The sequence below is a fragment of the Oncorhynchus gorbuscha genome, linkage group LG03 (genome assembly GCF_021184085.1).
Source record: "Oncorhynchus gorbuscha isolate QuinsamMale2020 ecotype Even-year linkage group LG03, OgorEven_v1.0, whole genome shotgun sequence".
Classification (NCBI taxonomy): domain Eukaryota; kingdom Metazoa; phylum Chordata; class Actinopteri; order Salmoniformes; family Salmonidae; genus Oncorhynchus; species Oncorhynchus gorbuscha.
In genome coordinates this window covers 68,475,228-68,495,110 of record NC_060175.1, presented here as the reverse complement: position 1 = coordinate 68,495,110, position 19,883 = coordinate 68,475,228, and the positions used below count along the sequence as shown (strand labels likewise).

At 42.2% G+C, this 19,883-nt stretch overlaps 1 protein-coding gene across 3 annotated transcripts in view; it reads left to right on the top strand.

The window, feature by feature from the left end:
• LOC124031762 (helicase ARIP4-like) overlaps positions 1-19,883 on the top strand; it is a 64,229-nt gene that overhangs the window by 13,261 nt on the left and 31,085 nt on the right. For all 3 annotated transcript variants that reach the window (XM_046343401.1, XM_046343399.1, XM_046343398.1), the window contains exon 2: positions 11,793-11,951. In XM_046343401.1, the coding sequence (XP_046199357.1) occupies positions 11,852-11,951 (100 nt within the window). In that variant the 5' untranslated portion in view covers positions 11,793-11,851. The remainder of the gene's footprint in view (positions 1-11,792; positions 11,952-19,883) is intronic.

Below are 19,883 nucleotides of genomic sequence, written 5' to 3'. Positions count from 1 at the left end.
TTATCCAGGCTTTTGGGACCGGTAAAAGTGACCCAAAAGAGACACTCTGGCATTTTAGTTTAGTTTTCTTAATTTGGTTTGATTTTTAACCTTATGGTCCACTTAGGAGCCCACAACAAGTCACAGTAAAACATGAACATTTTTAAACCATAACATTTTTTCCATTTGTTTTTGTATACAATCTAAATGGACCAAAAAGAGACAATAGAAAAAAAATGTCTATAGCAATGTGAGAAAATTATGGTAACTGGTCTGGCCCTAATTCAGGTCAAAATAAAAATGTAAGCCAGGGTGGGATCAGCCAGCCGCGGCTTCCCGCATACGCAATTCATTTGCAGTCTGGACGCGGAGGGCTGAACATCTCCTGCTCTGACTGCAGCTGGGAGGGACTGCTGCGTGAGGACTGGGCCTGTGAGGGCTTTGGGACGGGGTGGGCCCCACAGAAGCACCTGCTGCTTGTTGAGAATAGTAAGAACGATAGTGCTTTCACGTCAGTCTCCAATAACACCAGAAAAAGTCACTAGATTTGTCGCTTGCCGCTTTTTTGAAAATGTGTTGCTAGAGGGGTCTGAATACTCGCTAAATATAGCAACTAAGTCGCTAAGTTGGCAACACTGAATTTATCTAATTTATCTAGGCAAGTCCGTCAACCTCTCTAGGGTATGTGGGACGCTAGCGTCCCACCTGGCCAGCATCCAGTGAGATTGCAGAGCGCCAAATTCAAATACAGAAATACACATTTTACAAATTCAGAAAATATACAACTATTTCACATAGGTTTAAAGATGAACTTCTTGTGAATCCAACCACTGTGTCAGATTTCAAAAATGCTTTACGGCGAAAGCATACCTTACAATTATTTGAGAACATAGCCCAGCAGACAAGTCCATTACAAACAGTAACCAGCCAAGTAGAAGAGTAACACAAGTCAGAAATAGAGATAAAAGGAATCACTTACCTTTGATGATCTTCATATGTTTGCACTCAGAAGACATTCATTTATTCAATAAATGCTCCTTTTGTTCGATAAAGTCTCTCTTTATATCCAAAAACCTCAGTTTCTTTCGTGCGTTTTCTTCAGTAATCCACAGGCTCAAACGCAATCACAACAGGCAGACAAAAAAATCAAATTTGTAAAGTTCATAGAAACATGTCAAACGATGTTAATATTCAATCCTCAGGTTGTTTTTAGCCTAAATAATTGATAATATTTCAACCGGACAATAGCGTCGTCAATATAAAAGGTAAACAAGAAAGGCACTCTCAGCCGCGCGCATGAAAAAGCTCTGACACGGCAGGGTCCACTCATTCAGACTGCTCTTACTCCCTAATTTTTCAGAATACAAGCCTGAAACCATTTCTAAAGACTGTTGACATCTAGTGGAAGGCATAGGAACTGCAATTTGAGTCCTAAGTCAATGGATACTGTTATGGCATTGAATAGAATACTAGAATAGAATAGAATAGAACAAAAAAGTATACTTCCTGAATGGATTTTTCTCAGGTTTTTCCCTGCGAAATCAGTTCTGTTATACTCTGACATTATTTTAAGTTTTGAAAACCTTAGTGTGTTTTCTATCCAAATCTACTAATTATATGCATGCCCTATCTTCTGGGCCTGAGTAGAAGGCAGTTTAATGTGGGCATGCTTTTCATCCAAAATTGCAAATGCTGCCCCCTACCCTAGAGAAGTTAAGAACACATTTATTATTTACAGTGACAGCCTACCAAGAGGCAAAATGCCTCCTGTGGGGATAGGGCTGGGTTAAAAAAAATATGTAGAACAGAACACATCATGATGAGACACCACAACACTATATAAAGAGAGACCTAAGATTACAACATAGCATGGTAGCAGCACAAACAGTTCAAACATTGTTAGACACAGACAACACAAAGAGCAAAAAAGGTAGACAACAACACATCATGCAAAATACTCCCAAGTGTCAGTAAGAGTGTCCATGATTTGAGTCTGACTTAAGAGATGGAGATAAAACTGTCCAGTTTGAGTGTTTTTTGCAGCTTGTTCTAGCTGCAGCAAACTGAAAAGAGGAGTGGCCCAGGGATGTGTGCGCTTTGGGGACCTTTAACAGAATGTGACTGGCAGAACGGGTGTGTGTGTGCGTGTGTGTGGAGGATGAGACATGCAGTAGTAATCTCAGACCGGGGAGAGTGAGGCCTAGGAGTGTTTTTATAAATAAGCATTAACCAGTGGGTTTTGCGTCAGGTATACAGAGATGGCCAGTTTACAGAGAAGTATAGAGTGCAGTGATGTATCCTATATGGAGCATTGGTAGAAAATCGGATTGCCGAATGGTAAAGTACATCAAGCAGCTCGAGTGCACACTTACCTGCTGATCTCCGTAATCTAGCATGGGTAGGAGGGTCATCTGAATCAGGGTTAGTTTATCAGCTGGGGTGAAAGAGGAGCGATTTACCATCGATGAAAGTCTAGATTTTAACGTTGGCCTGCAGTTTGGATATGTGCTGACAAAAGGACAGTGTAACGTTTAGCCATACTCCCAAATACTTGTATGATGTAACTTGCTCCTCAGGCTCTAAACCCTCAGAGGTAGTAATCACACCAGTGGGGAGAGAGGCATTCTTCTTACCAAATCACAACCTTGTTTTGAACACTGCAAAAACCAAGGTAAAGGGCAGTCAAAGCTTTGTTGTAGAGCATTTAACACAAAATCCGGGGAGAGGCCAGCTGAGTACAAGACTGTATCATCTGCATATACATGGAGAGAGCTTCCTACTGCCAGAGCTATGTTTTTGATGATAGGTTTGAAGTGACACATCCATAAACTGAGCATTAACCAGATTGCAAACCAGAGAGAATACTATAGACATCAAGAAAGCCAGTCAGTTGATTGTCAGGTTTTTCCAACACTTGATAAACAGGGCAAGATAGAAATTGGCCTTTAAATAAAGGATGCAACATGACTGCCTTTCAAGCGATGGGAACAGGTTGGGAACAGGTTGGGAACAGGTTGGGAACAGGTTGGGAACAGGTTAAAAAGGAGAGACAGGTTAAAAAGGTGATAGATGAGGATGATAGATAGGGGCTGCAGCCTTAAAGACGAACAAAGGATCTAAACTAGTGATGCACCAACGTGCATAAATAAATACAGGTATTTTATCAACCAGCACATTTGAGTTCAGCCATAATATTTGTTCTACATCTTTTCAGGGGGATGAAATTGAAATTGTAGCCAGCTCTGCAATTCTTGTTTTGAAAAGGAGAGATGCTTTGAGAAAAGTATCATTTTCAATTAATTGTCTGATCAGGATGAACAATACCCGGTAAAACCCTTTTGAATTCTGAGTGCTATGTAATTCGCTAGTATTTTTGAGTCACAAGTTCACAACATTGAAGTGTAAGGGGCCTCCAGTTTTTTAGATTTTCTATCTGGGTCTCGTTTTAATAGAGAAATCAGACCTTCCTGCTGAGTACCTGGCAGACTACCATTTCTATAGCAGTAGTTAAAACAATCTAACAATTGAGCTTTTAGTATATAAAAAAAGCTTGATATACCTCTACCGGTATGCCATCAAGCCCTGGGTTTTTTCCAGACTGAAAGGATTTAATTAGCCTCAAAGTTATTCCTCTGTCATTTGGCCTTCACACGCATCTTTCTGTACATTTTTGTTAATTTTCCATTTTTATATTATTTGGAAATAATTCCTTACTGTAATCTTCATTCAGTGGGAGAGGATGAGATGGAAAAGATAACTCTGCCTAAAATAATTAGCTTCCTCTTTTTAAAATATCATTTGGCGAATCATAGACGACTCCATCTTCAGTAACGAGTTTCTGCAAAATAAAATTGTTAGCATTCCTATATTGGAGATTCAGGAAGAAATTTGTGCATATTTCTCCATATTCCACCAGTTTGCTTTATTTTTGTAATAGATTACATTAGATCGTTCTTGAATTAGTTTCTCAAGTTCTTAGAGGAAAAACAAACTTATTTTGTATCTCTGTAGTATCGTTTTTATTGCAATCTTCCTGTACTATTAGTTCATGGCTTTCCCTTGTTAGTCTTGTCTCTTTAGCCAGAAACAGCTTTTTTTATATTATTGATGAATATTGAATTGAATGACCTCTGAAGGTATGACATTTTTTGGCTGATTTAAAAATAAAAAATAAATGGTCGATTTTTGGCTGATATCTGATATTTTCCATGCCCTAAAAAAAACGATACCCAATCAGCAATATTTAAAACTTTTGCTGACTTTTAAGCATTCTAGTACAGTTATAGTTACACACATACACTGATCAAAAATATATATTTTTGGCATTTACGTATATCCCCATTACCAGTAAAGCATAATTCAATCGCTTACTTGCTGTGCTGTTTCATTGTTCATTTCTTTAGTCTCAACCAGGTTTTCATTCATACATGTCAATCAGTAAAGTTTTAGTTCTGTCTGTCCGTGCCGCTCTTCCTCAGTGTGCACAACAGCAAAGTGTATTAAATTATTTCTAACTTGTTAACAATTTCTGCTAATTCGTTTTTGCTACCATGTGTGTTTTAACTTGCCTGAGCCTGCTGAGTTTAAATTCACCTGTTGTCATACATGTTTCATCTTATTTCAAAAATCTTGTTTTATTTGACCCTTATTTAACTTGGCAAGTCAGTTAAGAACAAATTCTTATTTTCAATGAAGGCCAACGAACAGTGGGTTAACTTTCTTGTTCAGACTGATTTTTACCTTGTCAGCTCGGGGATTTGATCTGGCAACCTTCCAGTTACTAGTCCAACACTAACGACTAGGCTACCTGCCGCCCCTTACAAAGGAGTTGTTTCATCTAACTGCTGAACTATTTGTCTGTACGTGGAATTGTATTTGTTTTACTCCATTTTCTTCTGATCTTTACAGGAAAATTCCACGGGCACTATCTGATTGTGTGGAGACATTTTACTGCAGCTAATGTAGAAGGAAAAGCTGTGTAAATTTGCAAATACTGTGCCTAATCATATGTGAAGAATGCAATAAAGATGCAGAATCGTCTGGCCAAGAGCATAAAGTTCCCTCCGTGCTCACAACCTCTGACAAAAGTCCCTCTACTTCTATTTGAGGTGAAAATTATGGATCAGACACCTTATCGATAGCAACAGCTCATGGTCCTCCTGGAATCAGAATTTTTTGGGGGGACTCAATGGAGAAACGTAGTCAGAGAAATGCTGATGAATGTCTTGCTCGATCTGTGTATGCAACTGGTTCACCTCTGATGCTCACAGGCAATGTGTATTGGAAGAGATTTCTGAATGTTCTTCGCCCAGCATACACCCCTCCAACCTGACATGCTTTACCTACTCATTTGCTAGATGCAGAGTTCAAGTGAAGGTCCAGCAAATCATAGAGAAAGCAGACTGTATTGCAATCATCTCTGATGGTTGGTCGACTGTTTGTGGGCAAGGAATAATTAACTACATCATCTCCCCCCCCCCCCTCAACCAGTATTCTACAAGAGCACAGACACAAGGGACAACAGACACCGGTCTCTACATTGCAGATGAGCTGCAGTCATCATTGACCTTGGACCACAGAATGTATTTGCACTGGTGATAGACAATGCTGCGAACATGAAGGCTGCTTTGTCTAAAGTGGAGGAGTCCTACCCTCACATCACACCCATTGGCTGTGTGGCTCATGCATTGAATCTGCTCCTCAAGGACATCATGTCACTGAAAGCAATGGATATACTCTACAAGAGAGCCAAGGAAATGGTTAGGTATGTGACGGGTCATCAAGTTATAGCAGCAATCTACCTCACCAAGCAAAGTGAGAAGAATAAGAGCACCACATTGAAGCTGCCCCAGCAACACCTGTTGGGATGGTGTTGTCATCATGTTTGACAGTCTCATGGAGGGGAAGGAGTCTCTAAGAAATGGCCATATCACAGTCTGCCAATATGGACAGCCCCATCAAAAAGATCCTCCTGGATGATGTATTTTGGGAGAGAATGGTAAAGCAGCCTGAAACTCCTGAAACCTACAGCAGTAGCCATTGCACGTAAAGGGGGACAATGCCATCCTGTCTGATGTTCAGACTCTGCTTGCAGATGTAAGAGCAGAAACCTGTACTGTCCTGCCCACTTCACTGTTGCTCCAAACAGAGGAAACTGCAGTTCTGAAATGCGATGGATCATTGGGGATCATTCAATATTCCCTTTTGTTGTTCAGTGAAATCATTCCATGTGAAGAGTCAACTCATTTAATTAAAGTTCAATTCATAACTACATTTTTTTCTATTGGAAGGATTTAATCATTTGCAATTGTCTACTTCGAAACAGAAACCTTTTACCTTATCATATCTCCATATATGGCAAATATATCCAATGCAAAAAACATCTCCATTTAAATGGTATTACTAATCATTTGCATATGTTTCCGTTAATTCCCATTAATTCCCACGGAAAGTTTCCACCTCTGAATATTCCCCCAAATGTTCAACCCTAGCCATGACAGAGGGTATCACGTCTGCTGCAGACGCAGTTGATGAGCTTATTTCTCCAGTCAGTTGTTCGAATGGAGCTAAGAGTGTGTTCATGTTTCAAACATGTTCTCAAATGCCATTGAAATGGCAGCAGCGGTATGAGAACCAGCACATTCCTGAGCGTGCAATACGGCTTTCCTCAGTACGAAGTCCTCGTCCACCCACTGTGCTGTCAGACTCTGCATGCTCAGGGGGCTGACATCACTGGTCCAAATATCAGTCATGAAGCTAAATGCAGTGACACCCATAGCAAGTAGCTCATGGGTGTGCATTTCAACAATACTGTGTAAATCCGGTAGGGCAACATCTGAAAAATCCAGCCTACTTTGTAGAGTGTACCTGTGCTCGACCAGTTGGCAAAAGCGAACATCTTCCACGACAGAGAACGGTTGATTGTCAAGGGCAACGAATTCCATTATCTTGGCGTTGAATGTTTTTCGCCTGTGAGTTCTCGCTGAAATGTTCTTTCTCTTTTAAATGACTGCTCGACTTCAACTTGTTTCGTTGTTGGCTTAGTATTTTTCTGCTTTAGTTCTGTGTAGCTCTAGTTCTGTGTTACATTTTTAGCTAATATCGGCCAATACCGATATATCGTGCATCCCTAAACTATCTGACCTAGCTATTTTTGGGGGGCCAAGTTTAAGGAGCTCTTTTAACACCTCCGAATCAGTGACCACCTGCAGGAAGAAACTGTGGAGCAGGGAAGGGGGAAAAAGAGGGAGGAGCATCAGGGTTAGTTGCATTAGCAGGACTGGGAGATGAGGAAATGTTGCTGGCAAGGAGGCATGGCTGTGTCTGTTATCCTGACTTAATGAAGTGTTGATTAAAGAGCTCAGCCATACGCTCCTTGTCAATAACAACAAATCATCAACATTAAGGGACATGGGCAGCTGTGAGGAGGAGGGTTTATTCTACAGGTCCTTCAACATTTTCCAGAACTTCTTGGGGTTAGACCCACAGAGAGAGAACTGCTCCTTAAAGTAACGCACTTTGGCCTTCCAGATAGCCCGAGTGCACTTATTTCTCATTTTGCCTGAACAAGAGCCAGTCAAAAAACAGTGATCACTAAGGTCATTACAGAAAACACCGGACTGATGCCTATCAGGATTGTTGTGGGACTGATAATAATCTGAGAGAGATTTAAGGAGTCACATTGTTTTAAGACTTGGTCAGGGGGTTTAAGCATGTCCCAGTATAGGTCACCAAGCAGGACAAATTCAGACTTAGTGTAAGAGGCCAGGAGAGAGCTTAGGGCGGGTAGGGTACAGGCCGGTGCTGATAGTGGATGATAACAGTCAACAAAGAGCTATCTGAAGGCTTAATTCTTAAAAACAGCTCATTTAATTATGTAAGCAGCAAGGAGGCAGCCAGAGAGACTGGTAGTACTGAGACTGAAGAGGGGGAAATGAGAATCAGGAGGAATCAGTGGTGCTGGAGATTAAGTTCAGAGGAGAGTGGGGGTGGCTGATCACCGGAGGGTCCTCTGAACCACTGGTGAGAGAAAGGGGGTGGAATGAGAGCGGGAAAGATGGAGGAAGAGAAGAGGTGTTGGAGGAGAGAAGGGCGGAGGGGGGAGAGATGGAGAAAAAATAAAGAGAACAGGGTTTGGGTATGAATGATGATGGTGATCCCCTGCACCTTACTTCTGATCCACCCTCTTGGAAAGTCCACCATGTTCCCCTGATGAAACCCAGGGAATCCTCAGTGACTGTTGTATTGGAAACATTGAAGATGGGAGGAGATATTTGGTTGTTTATATAGGCATGTGTGATAATGAAGTTGATGTTTTATGTAGAGCCCGGTCTATATGTTTTTTGGGGGGGTCCGATCAGTGCTTGACTTGGTCTAAAATAGGTGCCGGTACTCATTTTGGATGCTGGTACTGTTTTATATTTTGGTGCAGTAACTGCACAATACTTTTGAGATAAAATATTATGAGAGGTCCAGGAACTCGATCAGTAGAAAATTTGAAGTGTAGGTACTCCGTTCCGGTGAGCTCCTGTCAAAGTCAAGCACTGGGTCCAATTCTATTTTTTTGGGTGGGAACAACTTACAGATACCAATATATCTGCCGATATACTGTTTTACAGTGAGGGAAATGAAAGTGTAAGACACCTGTCTTTTATACTGATAACAAGTTCAAACAGGTGCCATTAATACAGGTAACGAGTGGACGACAGAGGAGCCTGTTAAAGAAGAAGTTACAGGTCTGAGAGCCAGAAATCTTGCTTGTTTGTAGGTGACCAAATACTTATTTTCCACCATAATTTGCAAATAAATTCATGAAAAATCTTACAATGTGATTTTCTGGACTTTTTTTTCTCATTTTGCCCCTAAATAAGATCTGGTGCAACCAATTACCTTCAGAAGTCACATAATTACTTAAACAAAGTCCACCTGTGTGAACTCTAAGTGTCACATGATCTCAGTGTGTGTATATGTGTATATGTATATGTGTGTGTGTGTGTGTGTGTGTGTGTGTGTGTGTGTGTGTGTATATGTATATATATATATACACACACACACACACACACACACCTGTTCTGAACTGCCCTAAAGTCAGCAGCAAATCAAATCAAATTTATATAGCCCTTCGTACATCAGCTGATATCTCAAAGTGCTGTACAGAAACCCAGCCTAAAACCTCAAACAGCAAGCAATGCAGGTGTAGAAGCACGGTGGCTAGGAAAAACTCCCTAGAAAGGCCGAAACCTAGAGGAACCAGGCTATGAGGGGTGGCCAGTCCTCTTCTGGCTGTGCCGGGTGGAGATAACAGAACATGGCCAAGATGTTCAAATGTTCATAAATGACCAGCATGGTCAAATAATAACAGTCACAGGCAGAACAGTTGAAACTGGAGCAGCAGCACGGCCAGGTGGACTGTGGACAGCAAGGAGTCATCATGTCAGGTAGTTCTGAGGCATGGTCCTAGGGCTCAGGTCCTCCGAGAGAGAGCGAGAATTAGAGAGAGCATACTTAAATTCACACAGGACACCGGATAGGACAGGAGAAGTACTCCAGATATAACAAACTGACCCTAGCCCCCCGACACATAAACTACTGCAGCATAAATACTGGAGGCTGCACCACTAAGCAAGGAGCACCACCAAGCAAGTGGCACCATGAAGACAAAATGAGCTCTCCAAACTGGTCAGGGACAAAGTTGTGGAGAAGTACAGATCAGGGTTGGGTTATAAAAAAATATCAAACTTTGAACACTCCACGGAGCACCATTAAATCCATTATTAAAAAATGGAAAGTATATGGTACAACAAACTTGCCAAGCGAGGGCTGCCCACCAAAACTCACATACCAGGCTAGGAGGGCATTAATCAGAGAGGCAACAAAGAGACCAAAGATAACCCTGAAGGAGCTGCAACGCATCACAGCGGCGATTGGAGTGTCTGTCCCTAGGACCACTTTAAGCCATACACTCCACAGAGTTGGGCTTTACAGAAGAGTGGCCATAAAAAAGTAATTGCTTAAAGAAAAAAAATAAGCAAATACATTTGGTGTTTGCCAAAAGGCATGTGGGAGACTCCCCAAACATATGGAAGAAGGTACTCTGGTCAGATGAGACTAAAATTTAGCTTTTTGGCAATCAAAGAAAACGCTATGTCTGGTGCAAATCCAACACCCCTTCACCCCGAGAACATCATCCCACAGTGAAGCATGGTGGTGGTAGCATCATGCTGTGGGGATGTTTTTTCATTGGCAGGGACTGGGGAACTGGTCAGAATTGAAGGAATGATGGATGGCGCTAAATACATGGAAATACTTGAGGGAGAGATTTGAGACTGGGACGGAGGTTCACCTTCCAGCGGGACTATGACCCTAAGCATACTGCTAAAGCAACACTTGAGTGGTTTATCTGAGGACAGTGCCACGTGTACAAAAGCATTACATATATTTTCCAACCAAGCAGAGGCATCACGAAAGTCAGAAATAGCGATTAAAGTCATTCTTTATATCCCAAAAAGTCAGTTTAGTTGGCGCGCTTGACTCAGTAATCCACCGGTTTCCCTCTTTCAAAATGCATACAAATGAATCCCGAAACTTCATCCAAACAAGTCAAACAATGTTTATAATCAATTGTCAGGTACCCTAATATGTAAATAAATTGTCAAATTTAAGACGGCGAATAGTATGTTCATTACCGGAGATAAATAACGATGTGTGCGACAATTCACCGATGAGCAACACAACAAAAAACAAGCCTGAAACTATTTCTAGACTTGATATCTATTGGAAGCAATTGATTTCCCCATAAACAGGCATTTTAAATGTCACCTCCATAAAAATTAAAAACATCTGGATGGATTGTCCTGGGGTTTTCGCCTGCTATATCAGTTCTGTTATACTCAGACATTATTTCATCAGTTTTGGGAAAAAAATAGTTTTCTATCCAATACTACCAATTATATGCATATCCTAGCGTCTGGGCCTGAGTAACAGGCAGTTTACTTTGGGCACCTCATTCATCCAAACTTCCGAATACTGCACCCTAGACTTAAGAAGTTAAGGGGAAACATTTAAGTCTCTTGGAATGGCCTAGTCAAAGCCCAGACTTCAATCCAATTGAGAATCTGTGGTATGACTTAAGGATACACCAGCGGAACCCTGGTGGCTAGATGTGCCAAGCTTATAGAGACATACCCCAAGAGACTTGCAGCTGTAATTGCTGCAAAAGGTGGTTCTACAAAGTATTGACTTTGGGGGGGGGTGAATAGTTATGCACGCTCAAGTTCTGTTTTTTTGTGATATTTCTAGTTTTTCACCCAAAAATATTTTGCATCTTCAAAGTGGTAGACATGTTGTGTAAATCAAATGATACAAACTCCCCAAAACATTCCATTTTCATTCCAGGTTGTAAGGCAACAAAATAGGAAAAATGCCAAGGGGGTGAATACTTTCGCAAGCCACTGTATGTTTCAAATGTGGATTTCTTACATTGTGACAATAAGTTTTCAGGTGGCATGAGATTCCATTTTTTTTATCCTTTTTATTGAATATCGGTTATCGGCAGATAGTACCAGTGAAATGATGCATCGGTCGGGCTCTAGTTTCAATGGTATTGTTAGACGGCTTTGAGTTATGCATTGGCAATTCTGTATGTTGTCAGTTGTCGCTCTGCGAGATTGTCAAGGTAGTGTGTGTGTGTGTTCAATTACTATGTTTTATTTGTTTTGCACTGCAAGACATAGAACAAAAATTAAATAACTGTGTAGGCTACGTTGTTATGCCAAAGCAGTGTCCAAATAATTGTGTGTGTGTGTGTGTTGCAGATGGCCTGTGTGTGTGAGGATGCCTAGGTAATGCCCCCGGCGTGACTGAGGGGGACACCATGTCTGACGAGGAGACCTCTGGGAGACACATGGAGCCCCACTGCCTCAACAGTGGGGAGGAGGATGAGAATGATGGCGATGATGAAGATGACATCCCCGGTAGGTGGAAACTGAAAGACACACACGCATCCTGATTAAATGTTGTATAAAGAAATTCCATGAGTAGAGATGAGATGAGTCCGTGGGCTACGGTCCAATGATATTATGTCTGGCATGGAAAGCGTCAACTAAGATGCCTATACAACGGGTTTTAAATGGGAGAAAAATACTTGTCATTGGGGAGGTGCAAGTGACCAGGAGTGATATTGAACTGATGTCATGAAAGTGGTTTGAAAACCTACAGTCATATCGTCTCAGTGGTGTGCGTCCGTGTGTTCCCCTTTCTTATTGTCTGTACCTGGCAGCATTTACACAGATGTTCGGGGTAGTCTTTTGTAGCATGACTTTACAGGAGATGAATCCTGTCTGAACTCTGTTCTGCTTCAGGAGGGGGGGTAGGCAGGCAAACGTGTTACTGTTTCATAAGTTGTCATACCATCTGGTAGTGGCTGTCTTGACTGCATCAAATCCATGTAAAGAAGCTAGTTACGATAGCCAGCTAGCGAGGCTATTTTAGGCTATTTGGTGTGCTCCCTTAGCGCAACAGCAATCTGGTAATTACAAGGCTATCAGTCTGCCCGAAAGGCATTGCACAAAACAAATTAAAAAGCGATTGGATCACTGCTTGCTACTAACTGCCTTGGCTTGAATAAAGAAATGCCAACTGAACTAAAGCCTGTCAACAACAGTGCTTTGTGTTTGTAATCAACAAAACCACCCTGGTTGGTTTGACGAAACGTAGTGGGCTCTAGCCTCGCATCTTCCGATCTTCACCAGACTGAGTCCTTGTAGCGAAACAGTGAATCCCCCCAAAACTCCCTCGCCCCTACCAACTCACTCGGAGGGCCCAACGTTGGCACGTGTTGCTAACGAAACTCAGAGGGTGACTCCCAGAAAGTGACGAGGGGATCAATAGGTAATAAAACAAACGTGAATATCAAATGAACAAATTCCCAGTTTTACAAGCTACAGTGCTTTGGTCATCCTTGAGATGTTTCTAGAACTTGATTGGAGTCCACCTGTGGTAAATTCAATTGATTTGGACATGACTTCTTCCATTTAAGAATGGAGACCAATGTGGTGTTGGACCTTCACTGCTGCACTAATGTTTTGGTACCTTTCCCTAGATCGGTGCCTGAACAGAATCCTGTCTTGGAGCTCTACGGACAATTCCTTCAACCTCATGGCTTGGTTTTTGCTCTGACATGCACTGTCAACTGTGGGACCTTATATAGTCAGGTGTGTGCCTTTCCAAATCATGTCCAATCAATTGAATATACCACAGTTGGACTCTAATGAAGTTGTAGAAGCATCTCAAGGATGATCAATGGAAACAGGATGCACCTGAGCTCAATTTCGAGTCTCATAGCAAAGAGTCTGAATACTTATGTAAATAAGGTATTTCTGTTTTTTTTTTTTTCTAAAAAACAGTTTTTGGTTGTAAATTGATGAGGGAAAATGTAATTTAATCAATTTTAGAATAAGGCTGTTACGTAACAATGTGGGAAAAGGCAAGGGGTCTGAATGCGCTGTATGTAGCAATGTCACGTTTATTTAATTCAGGAAAAGCCTTTTCATTGTTTGTATAGTTTGTTTTTAAAAAATTATATATTCTGGCAAGTAATCAAAGTCGAATACTAATGTCTACATTCGGATATTCTCTTAATTAATTAACCGTGCTCATACCTATGAGAGAGAGGGTAGGGTGTCCAATGAAATATTCATATTTTGACTAATGGGTAAAAAAACAATGGTCCAAACCTCATGTCTTTGTCATAATTTGTTCAAATGTTATTGGAGTTTTTACCCTTGTATGATGGCTAAAATTCAGGTGACTAAATCCATGGAGGCCAGAGAGAAAAAAGTGGTTCAAATGAAAGAAAATTGCTCAGCATTGCGTCAGTTTGGCTGGATGCTGTGCGAGAATAAAGGCTACCTTACAGGCTCAACATGTCCAATCCTAAAAGTTGCTGTGAGAAAGCTGCACTGCTCTGTCAACAGAGCTCGGTGCTTATTATCGCATGTATTAGGTTACGAAATCTGACTTTTTGGATATACTGGTAATGCAATGGTAGAAAGTCCCCACTGAAAGTTTCAGAACGTGAATAATCATATTTGTCTTTAAAATGCATTTTAAACATCAGTAAGTTGAATTTCATCACCAAAGCCCAATTTCACCCACTCTGGGCAGTTATTTCCCTCTCCTACCCTCTCTGTGCTGCTCACTCCCTGGGTTGTGGTGACATTCACACAGCCGTTTTTGTCTATGTCACTGTGACACTGCGTTATGAGAGACAGCCCTCTACCCCTCGCCTCCTCCGGTTCTCTTTGTGTCTGCGCAACTATGCCTCATTCAGCCGTACAGCTCTACTGCAGCACGCGGGCGCTCACACACGCACAGCGACCTTAAGCAACAGAGTTGGGTTTCATAATAGAGTTTGTCTGTGTGTTCGGTTCTTTGTCATGTTTTGTTATAGAAATAGTTGGTTCACAGTCAGGAAAAGGGATTGCCCTCAATATTAGGACTGGGGATTTCCAGGGACCTCACGATACGATACTTAGGTGCCGATACGATGTGCATTGCCATTCGTTACAGTGTAGTAAACAGATCGCTTAGCATACGTCTGCTGCAGAGAGACGAGAACATGAGAGAACGAGTTTTGATCAGTCAGGGAAATTAAAGGGGCTGAAAACAAATTGGCTCCCTATTAAAAAAAAGAAGAAGACCGAGAACAATCTATGAAGGGAATATACTGGAGGTTCGGTGCAGGTACCACCCAACTAGCGCAAAAATTATATGCCAATATGTAACTGTTAAAAAAAGAAAAAATATGCATAACTACTCAACATGTAGGCTAGCTACTGTACTTTAACTCTGCTCAGTGTCAGGACTTATGTACTCTCACACTCCTACTTACTCTGACACACATACCCACACACACGCATACGTCAGACATATGTACACATTACGTAACCCTACTCCCCGTCTGTGCTCTATGCCCGGCCTGTCTGGATGTTAACATATTGCTGTAGGATTAAGGTCACTAGTACCAACGGCAGGCCCGGGGAAGTGAGGATCACTTCCTCCCTCTGCCATCTCCATACTAACTCTATATCTGTCTAATTTCTTCCTATTCCTGTCTTTTGGTTACCAGATATCTATCCATATAGCCGCAAGCAGGTGCTGCACTGATCCATCAGCTTCAACATGACAACATGGCATTTAACGTGCTTAGGGTTGTGTAATTCTACTTACATTCCCCAAATTCCCAGGTTTTTCCTGAAATCCTGGTTGGAGGATTCCAGATTTCCTGCTTATTCCTTCTTGATTCTGGGAATCTTCCAATCGGGATTTCGGAAAAACTTAAGACTTTTGGGAAAGTTAACCAGAACTTTCGAACCCTAAACATGATTCGGTCGAGTAGTTTTATTGTGGCTTCCAGTCAGCGTGGTGCAGAAATACACTTTCAGGACACACCTTGAAAAGTGGTTGGTGCCATTTTGAAAACAGAATTGCTTGTGTTTAAACGTTTAAAACATTTCCTGGGAAAATCACTGGTATACCGTAAAGGTCTCCAAGCTGCAGAGCAAGGTTCATAACATATCATGTACCCTCAGGTCGGCACAGTCTCTTTCTTTAACTAAACATGAAAACGCTCTCAAAATAGTCTTCTGAGCCACATGATAAATGTATCAACTATCATGTTGCCATTCACCTGTAGCTGTATGAGCCTGGGAATTGGGCCTATTCTTCCCATCAAGTCAAATACAATTCCACACCATCCTTGGCATTTGTTATTTTATTAGGATAACTATTAGCTGTTGCAAAAGCAGCAGCTACTCTTCCTGGGGTCCACACATAACATGAAACATGACACAATACTCAACATTAATAGACAAGAATAGCTCAGAATTGGACAGAAAAACAGAAGATTTGTTATTGAAGGCACACACAGCCTACATATCAATACATGCACACAAACGATCTAGGTGAAATGGGGGAGAGGCGTTGTGTCGCGAGGTGTTGCTTTATCTGTTTCTTTGCTGCTTATTTGAGCAATATGAGATGGAAGGTAGTTCCATGCAATAATGGCTCTATATAATACTGTACGCTTTCTTGAAATTGTTCTGTATTTTTGGACTGTGAAAAGACCCCTGGTGGCGTGTGTGTGTGTGTGTGTGTGTGTGTGTGTGTGTGTGTGTGTGTGTGTGTGTGTGTGTGTGTGTGTGTGTGTGTGTGTGTGTGTGTGTGTGTCAGAGCTGTGTGTAAGTTGACTACGCAAACAATTTGGGATTTAACACGTTCATGTTTCTTATAAAAAGTAACACAGTCAGTCTCTCCTCAACTCTTAGCCAAGAGAGACTGGCATGCATAGAATTTACATCAGCCCTCTGATTACAATGAAGAACAAGACGTGCCTCTCTGTTCTGGGCCAGCTGCAGCTTAACTAGGTATTTCCTTGCCGCACTGGACCACACGACTGGAGAATAATGAAGATTAGACAAAACTAGAGCCTGCAGGACTTGCTTTTTGGTGTGGTGTCAAAAAAAAGCACAGCATCGCTTACAAGCACACCACTTACAAGTACACCACTTACAAGTACACCACTTACAAGTACACCACTTACAAGTACACCACTTACAAGCACACCACTTACAAGCACACCACTTACAAGCACACCACTTACAAGCACACCACTTATAAGCACACCACTTACAAGCACACCACTTACAAGCACACCACTTACAAGCTCACCACTTACAAGCTCACCACTTACAAGCACACCACTTACAAGCAGTTCAACATGTGTTGGTGATATCTATCTTAGACCATGGAAGGTGGAGCATCACAGAGAACATGGTGTCTTTTGGGGCAATGTAACTAACGTGACATATTTCCTGTTATGTTCTTTTTGAGCCAACACTGCGCACACACACACAGAGAGAGAGGGAGCTTAGTGCATGTGTTTGTCATAATTGGGGCAGCAACAGTCTATGTTAGCATTTGACTCATGCATGCTGGCCAATTAACTGTTCGTTCTCCTATGTTACTTGAATGAGCATATTTAATCTGGGCTCTGAAGTGTATTTTGTGCTCTTTCTCCCTCCTTCCTCTCTCTCTCTCGGGTAATAGTCACAGAGCACCGTCACCCCTGCCACCCGCTCTCTGTGCTGTTACTGTCGCCATAACAACCAGAGCCTGGACGCTCTCTCTCTGTCTCTCTCCCCCTTTCTCTTTCTCAAAGTCGTGAGCATACTTGTTTTTCTCCCTCTCTCTCTCTCTGTTTACCTGTTTTGTCTTCTTGACCAACCCTTTTGCTACGATACCTTCACAACGCTCCCACGGGAAGTTCCGTTCAAACTTCTCTCCTCTCTCTTTTCTCCCATCCCTCTCCCCGTCTGCCTTTTAGTTCCCTTGTGTTGGTGTGAGAGCCCAGCTCTGTGAGGTGTGCCCATTTCCCCCTGTGCTGTGGCCCTCCTTCCCACTCTGTGTACCCTGAACCCTGTCCCCCAGAATGTTTTATGCAACCAGGCCCGGGCCCAGCTCCATAGTTTTACATTTGTTTCACTGCCTACTCACCCAGCTGAGACATACCGTTCAAAACAACACCGACACCGACACGTTGAGGCAGTGGAAATGTACAGGTAGGGTGGCAGCGGAGGTCAGACAGACACAAAAGGTTTGCCAGAAACAAAGTATAGAGTGACTGGCTATGTGAAGCAGGGGGACAGGCTTGCAGGCATGGAGGGAGAGGAGCAAACGAGCAGAGTGTACAGGCATCCCCACCCCCTGGTTCCCGTGGAGCAGCACGGAGCTGCAGCAGATGCACCACCGTCCAGTGAACCACAGGAGCCATTGGTTCAACATTTGACTTTGAAACGAATAGTCGAGGGTGGCTGAGAGCAACTGAAAATATCCTGTTGACGAGACCAGGTGGAGGCTCTGTACAAGGTGTTTATATATTGTGAGGCCATGGAAGTGCAAATAGTTCAGACATGCGCACACGCGTGTAAGTAAGTCCACTGCATTATTCGGTGGCAGATTTGTTTCATTTAAACGCCCCAAAAGACTCTTTCACAAGCACTAGTTGGGCTTTTCATAATTGCAGAAAGCACACCCAGAGCTGGTTCCTCGGCCCAGCAGCAGCTCCTATTTTTGGGTTAGGTTTTGTGTGTGTGTGTGTGTGTGTGTGTGTGTGTGTGTGTGTGTGTGTGTGTGTGTGTGTGTGTGTGTGTGTGTGTGTGTGTGTGTGTGTGTGTGTGTGTGTGTGTGTGTGTGTGTGTGTGTGTGTGTGTGTGTGTGTGTGAGAGCCCTGGATACTGGGTGAGCAGATGGGAACAATAGGGATGGAGACACAGCTGGGCCTGGGGATAACGTAATGATTGAACAGACTGGCAGGGCAGGTACTACAAAGGCTGTGTCACGCTGTCACTGTCACAAAATAGCTGCTCCCCATCCAAGAATACAGGTGTTTTATGTGAGTGTGTGTGCTCAATGTTTTGCACTTGTCATCAGGGCTCTATATTAAACATTGTCATTGGTAGCAGTGGTTCTCCCAATTTATAAAAGTTAGGAGGACGACATAACATTTAGCAGCACCAGAAAATATTGTTTGAATCGATTGAGGAATATCCTAATAGATGCTATAGCTACTTCTGAGGCACATGTTGTGCTCTAGAAACTAGTATGTGATCCTGTAAATATATATGTTGACGCAAATACCAGTCGTTTGTGGACTATTAGGTTTCTACATTGTGAAAAGCACAATCTTCCATAAAAATGTTAAGTCTATTTAAGAACATCGTTAGTGGGTGAAGACATGCGAGACATCTGTCATTCATTCATTGCTGTGATCATTGATCTCCTGAAGAAGTTATCCCTTTTTCCTTTCTTCCTGTGCCCCCAAACGTTCGGATGTCGACTCCTAGCAAAGTTACCAGGTCGTTAGCTAGCTAGCTATTGAGGTAACGTGACTGAACAAGGCGTAAACAATTGGCCCATGGGGGGAAAAATGTAATATGGCCAGCCAATCTGCCGTAGAAAGAACAAATGTCTGTAATACGGGTCATCTCTTTTGAACTGTTTGTGTTAGAAACAAGCCGTTGTCGCTGTAGTAAATGGCACAACCATGATGCTAATGACTATGCGCAACAACAACAAACATGTCTAAAGCACTGAAGTCTAATCGTTACTATTATTATCTCGTGCTCCTATATGAAACATATGCTCCTATATGAAACATCCAGGTTGTAGAGCAAAATATTTAGGTGCAAATGCAATCCAAAATGGTCCCACATTAGAGCCCTGTTACATGCACGTGTGTGTGTGTGTGTGTGTGTGTGTGTGTGTGTGTGTGTGTGTGTGTGTGTGTGTGTGTGTGTGTGTGTGTGTGTGTGTGTGTGTGTGTGTGTGTGTGTGTGTGTGTGTGTGTGTGTGTGTGTGTGTGTGTGTGTGTGTGTGTGTGTGTGTGCGTGTGTGTGTTGGGAGGAAATAGTTGGGAAGTCTGTTTTGTACAGCAGTAAACAAATCCAGCACATTGTTTTGTCCCTCTTTCCTTTTGCTATGTCACTCAACGGGTACATTCTGACTTGGATTGAAATGTTGTTTATAAGTGTCAATTACTCAGTCCATGCCTCCCTTTCATTTGCTGAGACTGATTGTGTAAACAGAGAGAAATGTGAGCTAAAATACTTGCGCAAAGTCTAGGCGTGTCTATGGAAATGTGTGTTAGTGTTGCTACTCTTTGGGACGTGAGGAAATACACTCAAAAACAATGTTTGGGTATTTTTTTTTGTCATTAGTCCACTGTTGATACAGTCCCAACATGTTTTGCATGTCAGCGGTCAAGTTTTCAAGATATTGGACTTTCAAGATGAAAGGTGTCACCAGCCCACATCATATGAAAATAACAAAAGATAGTTTTTGGGTGA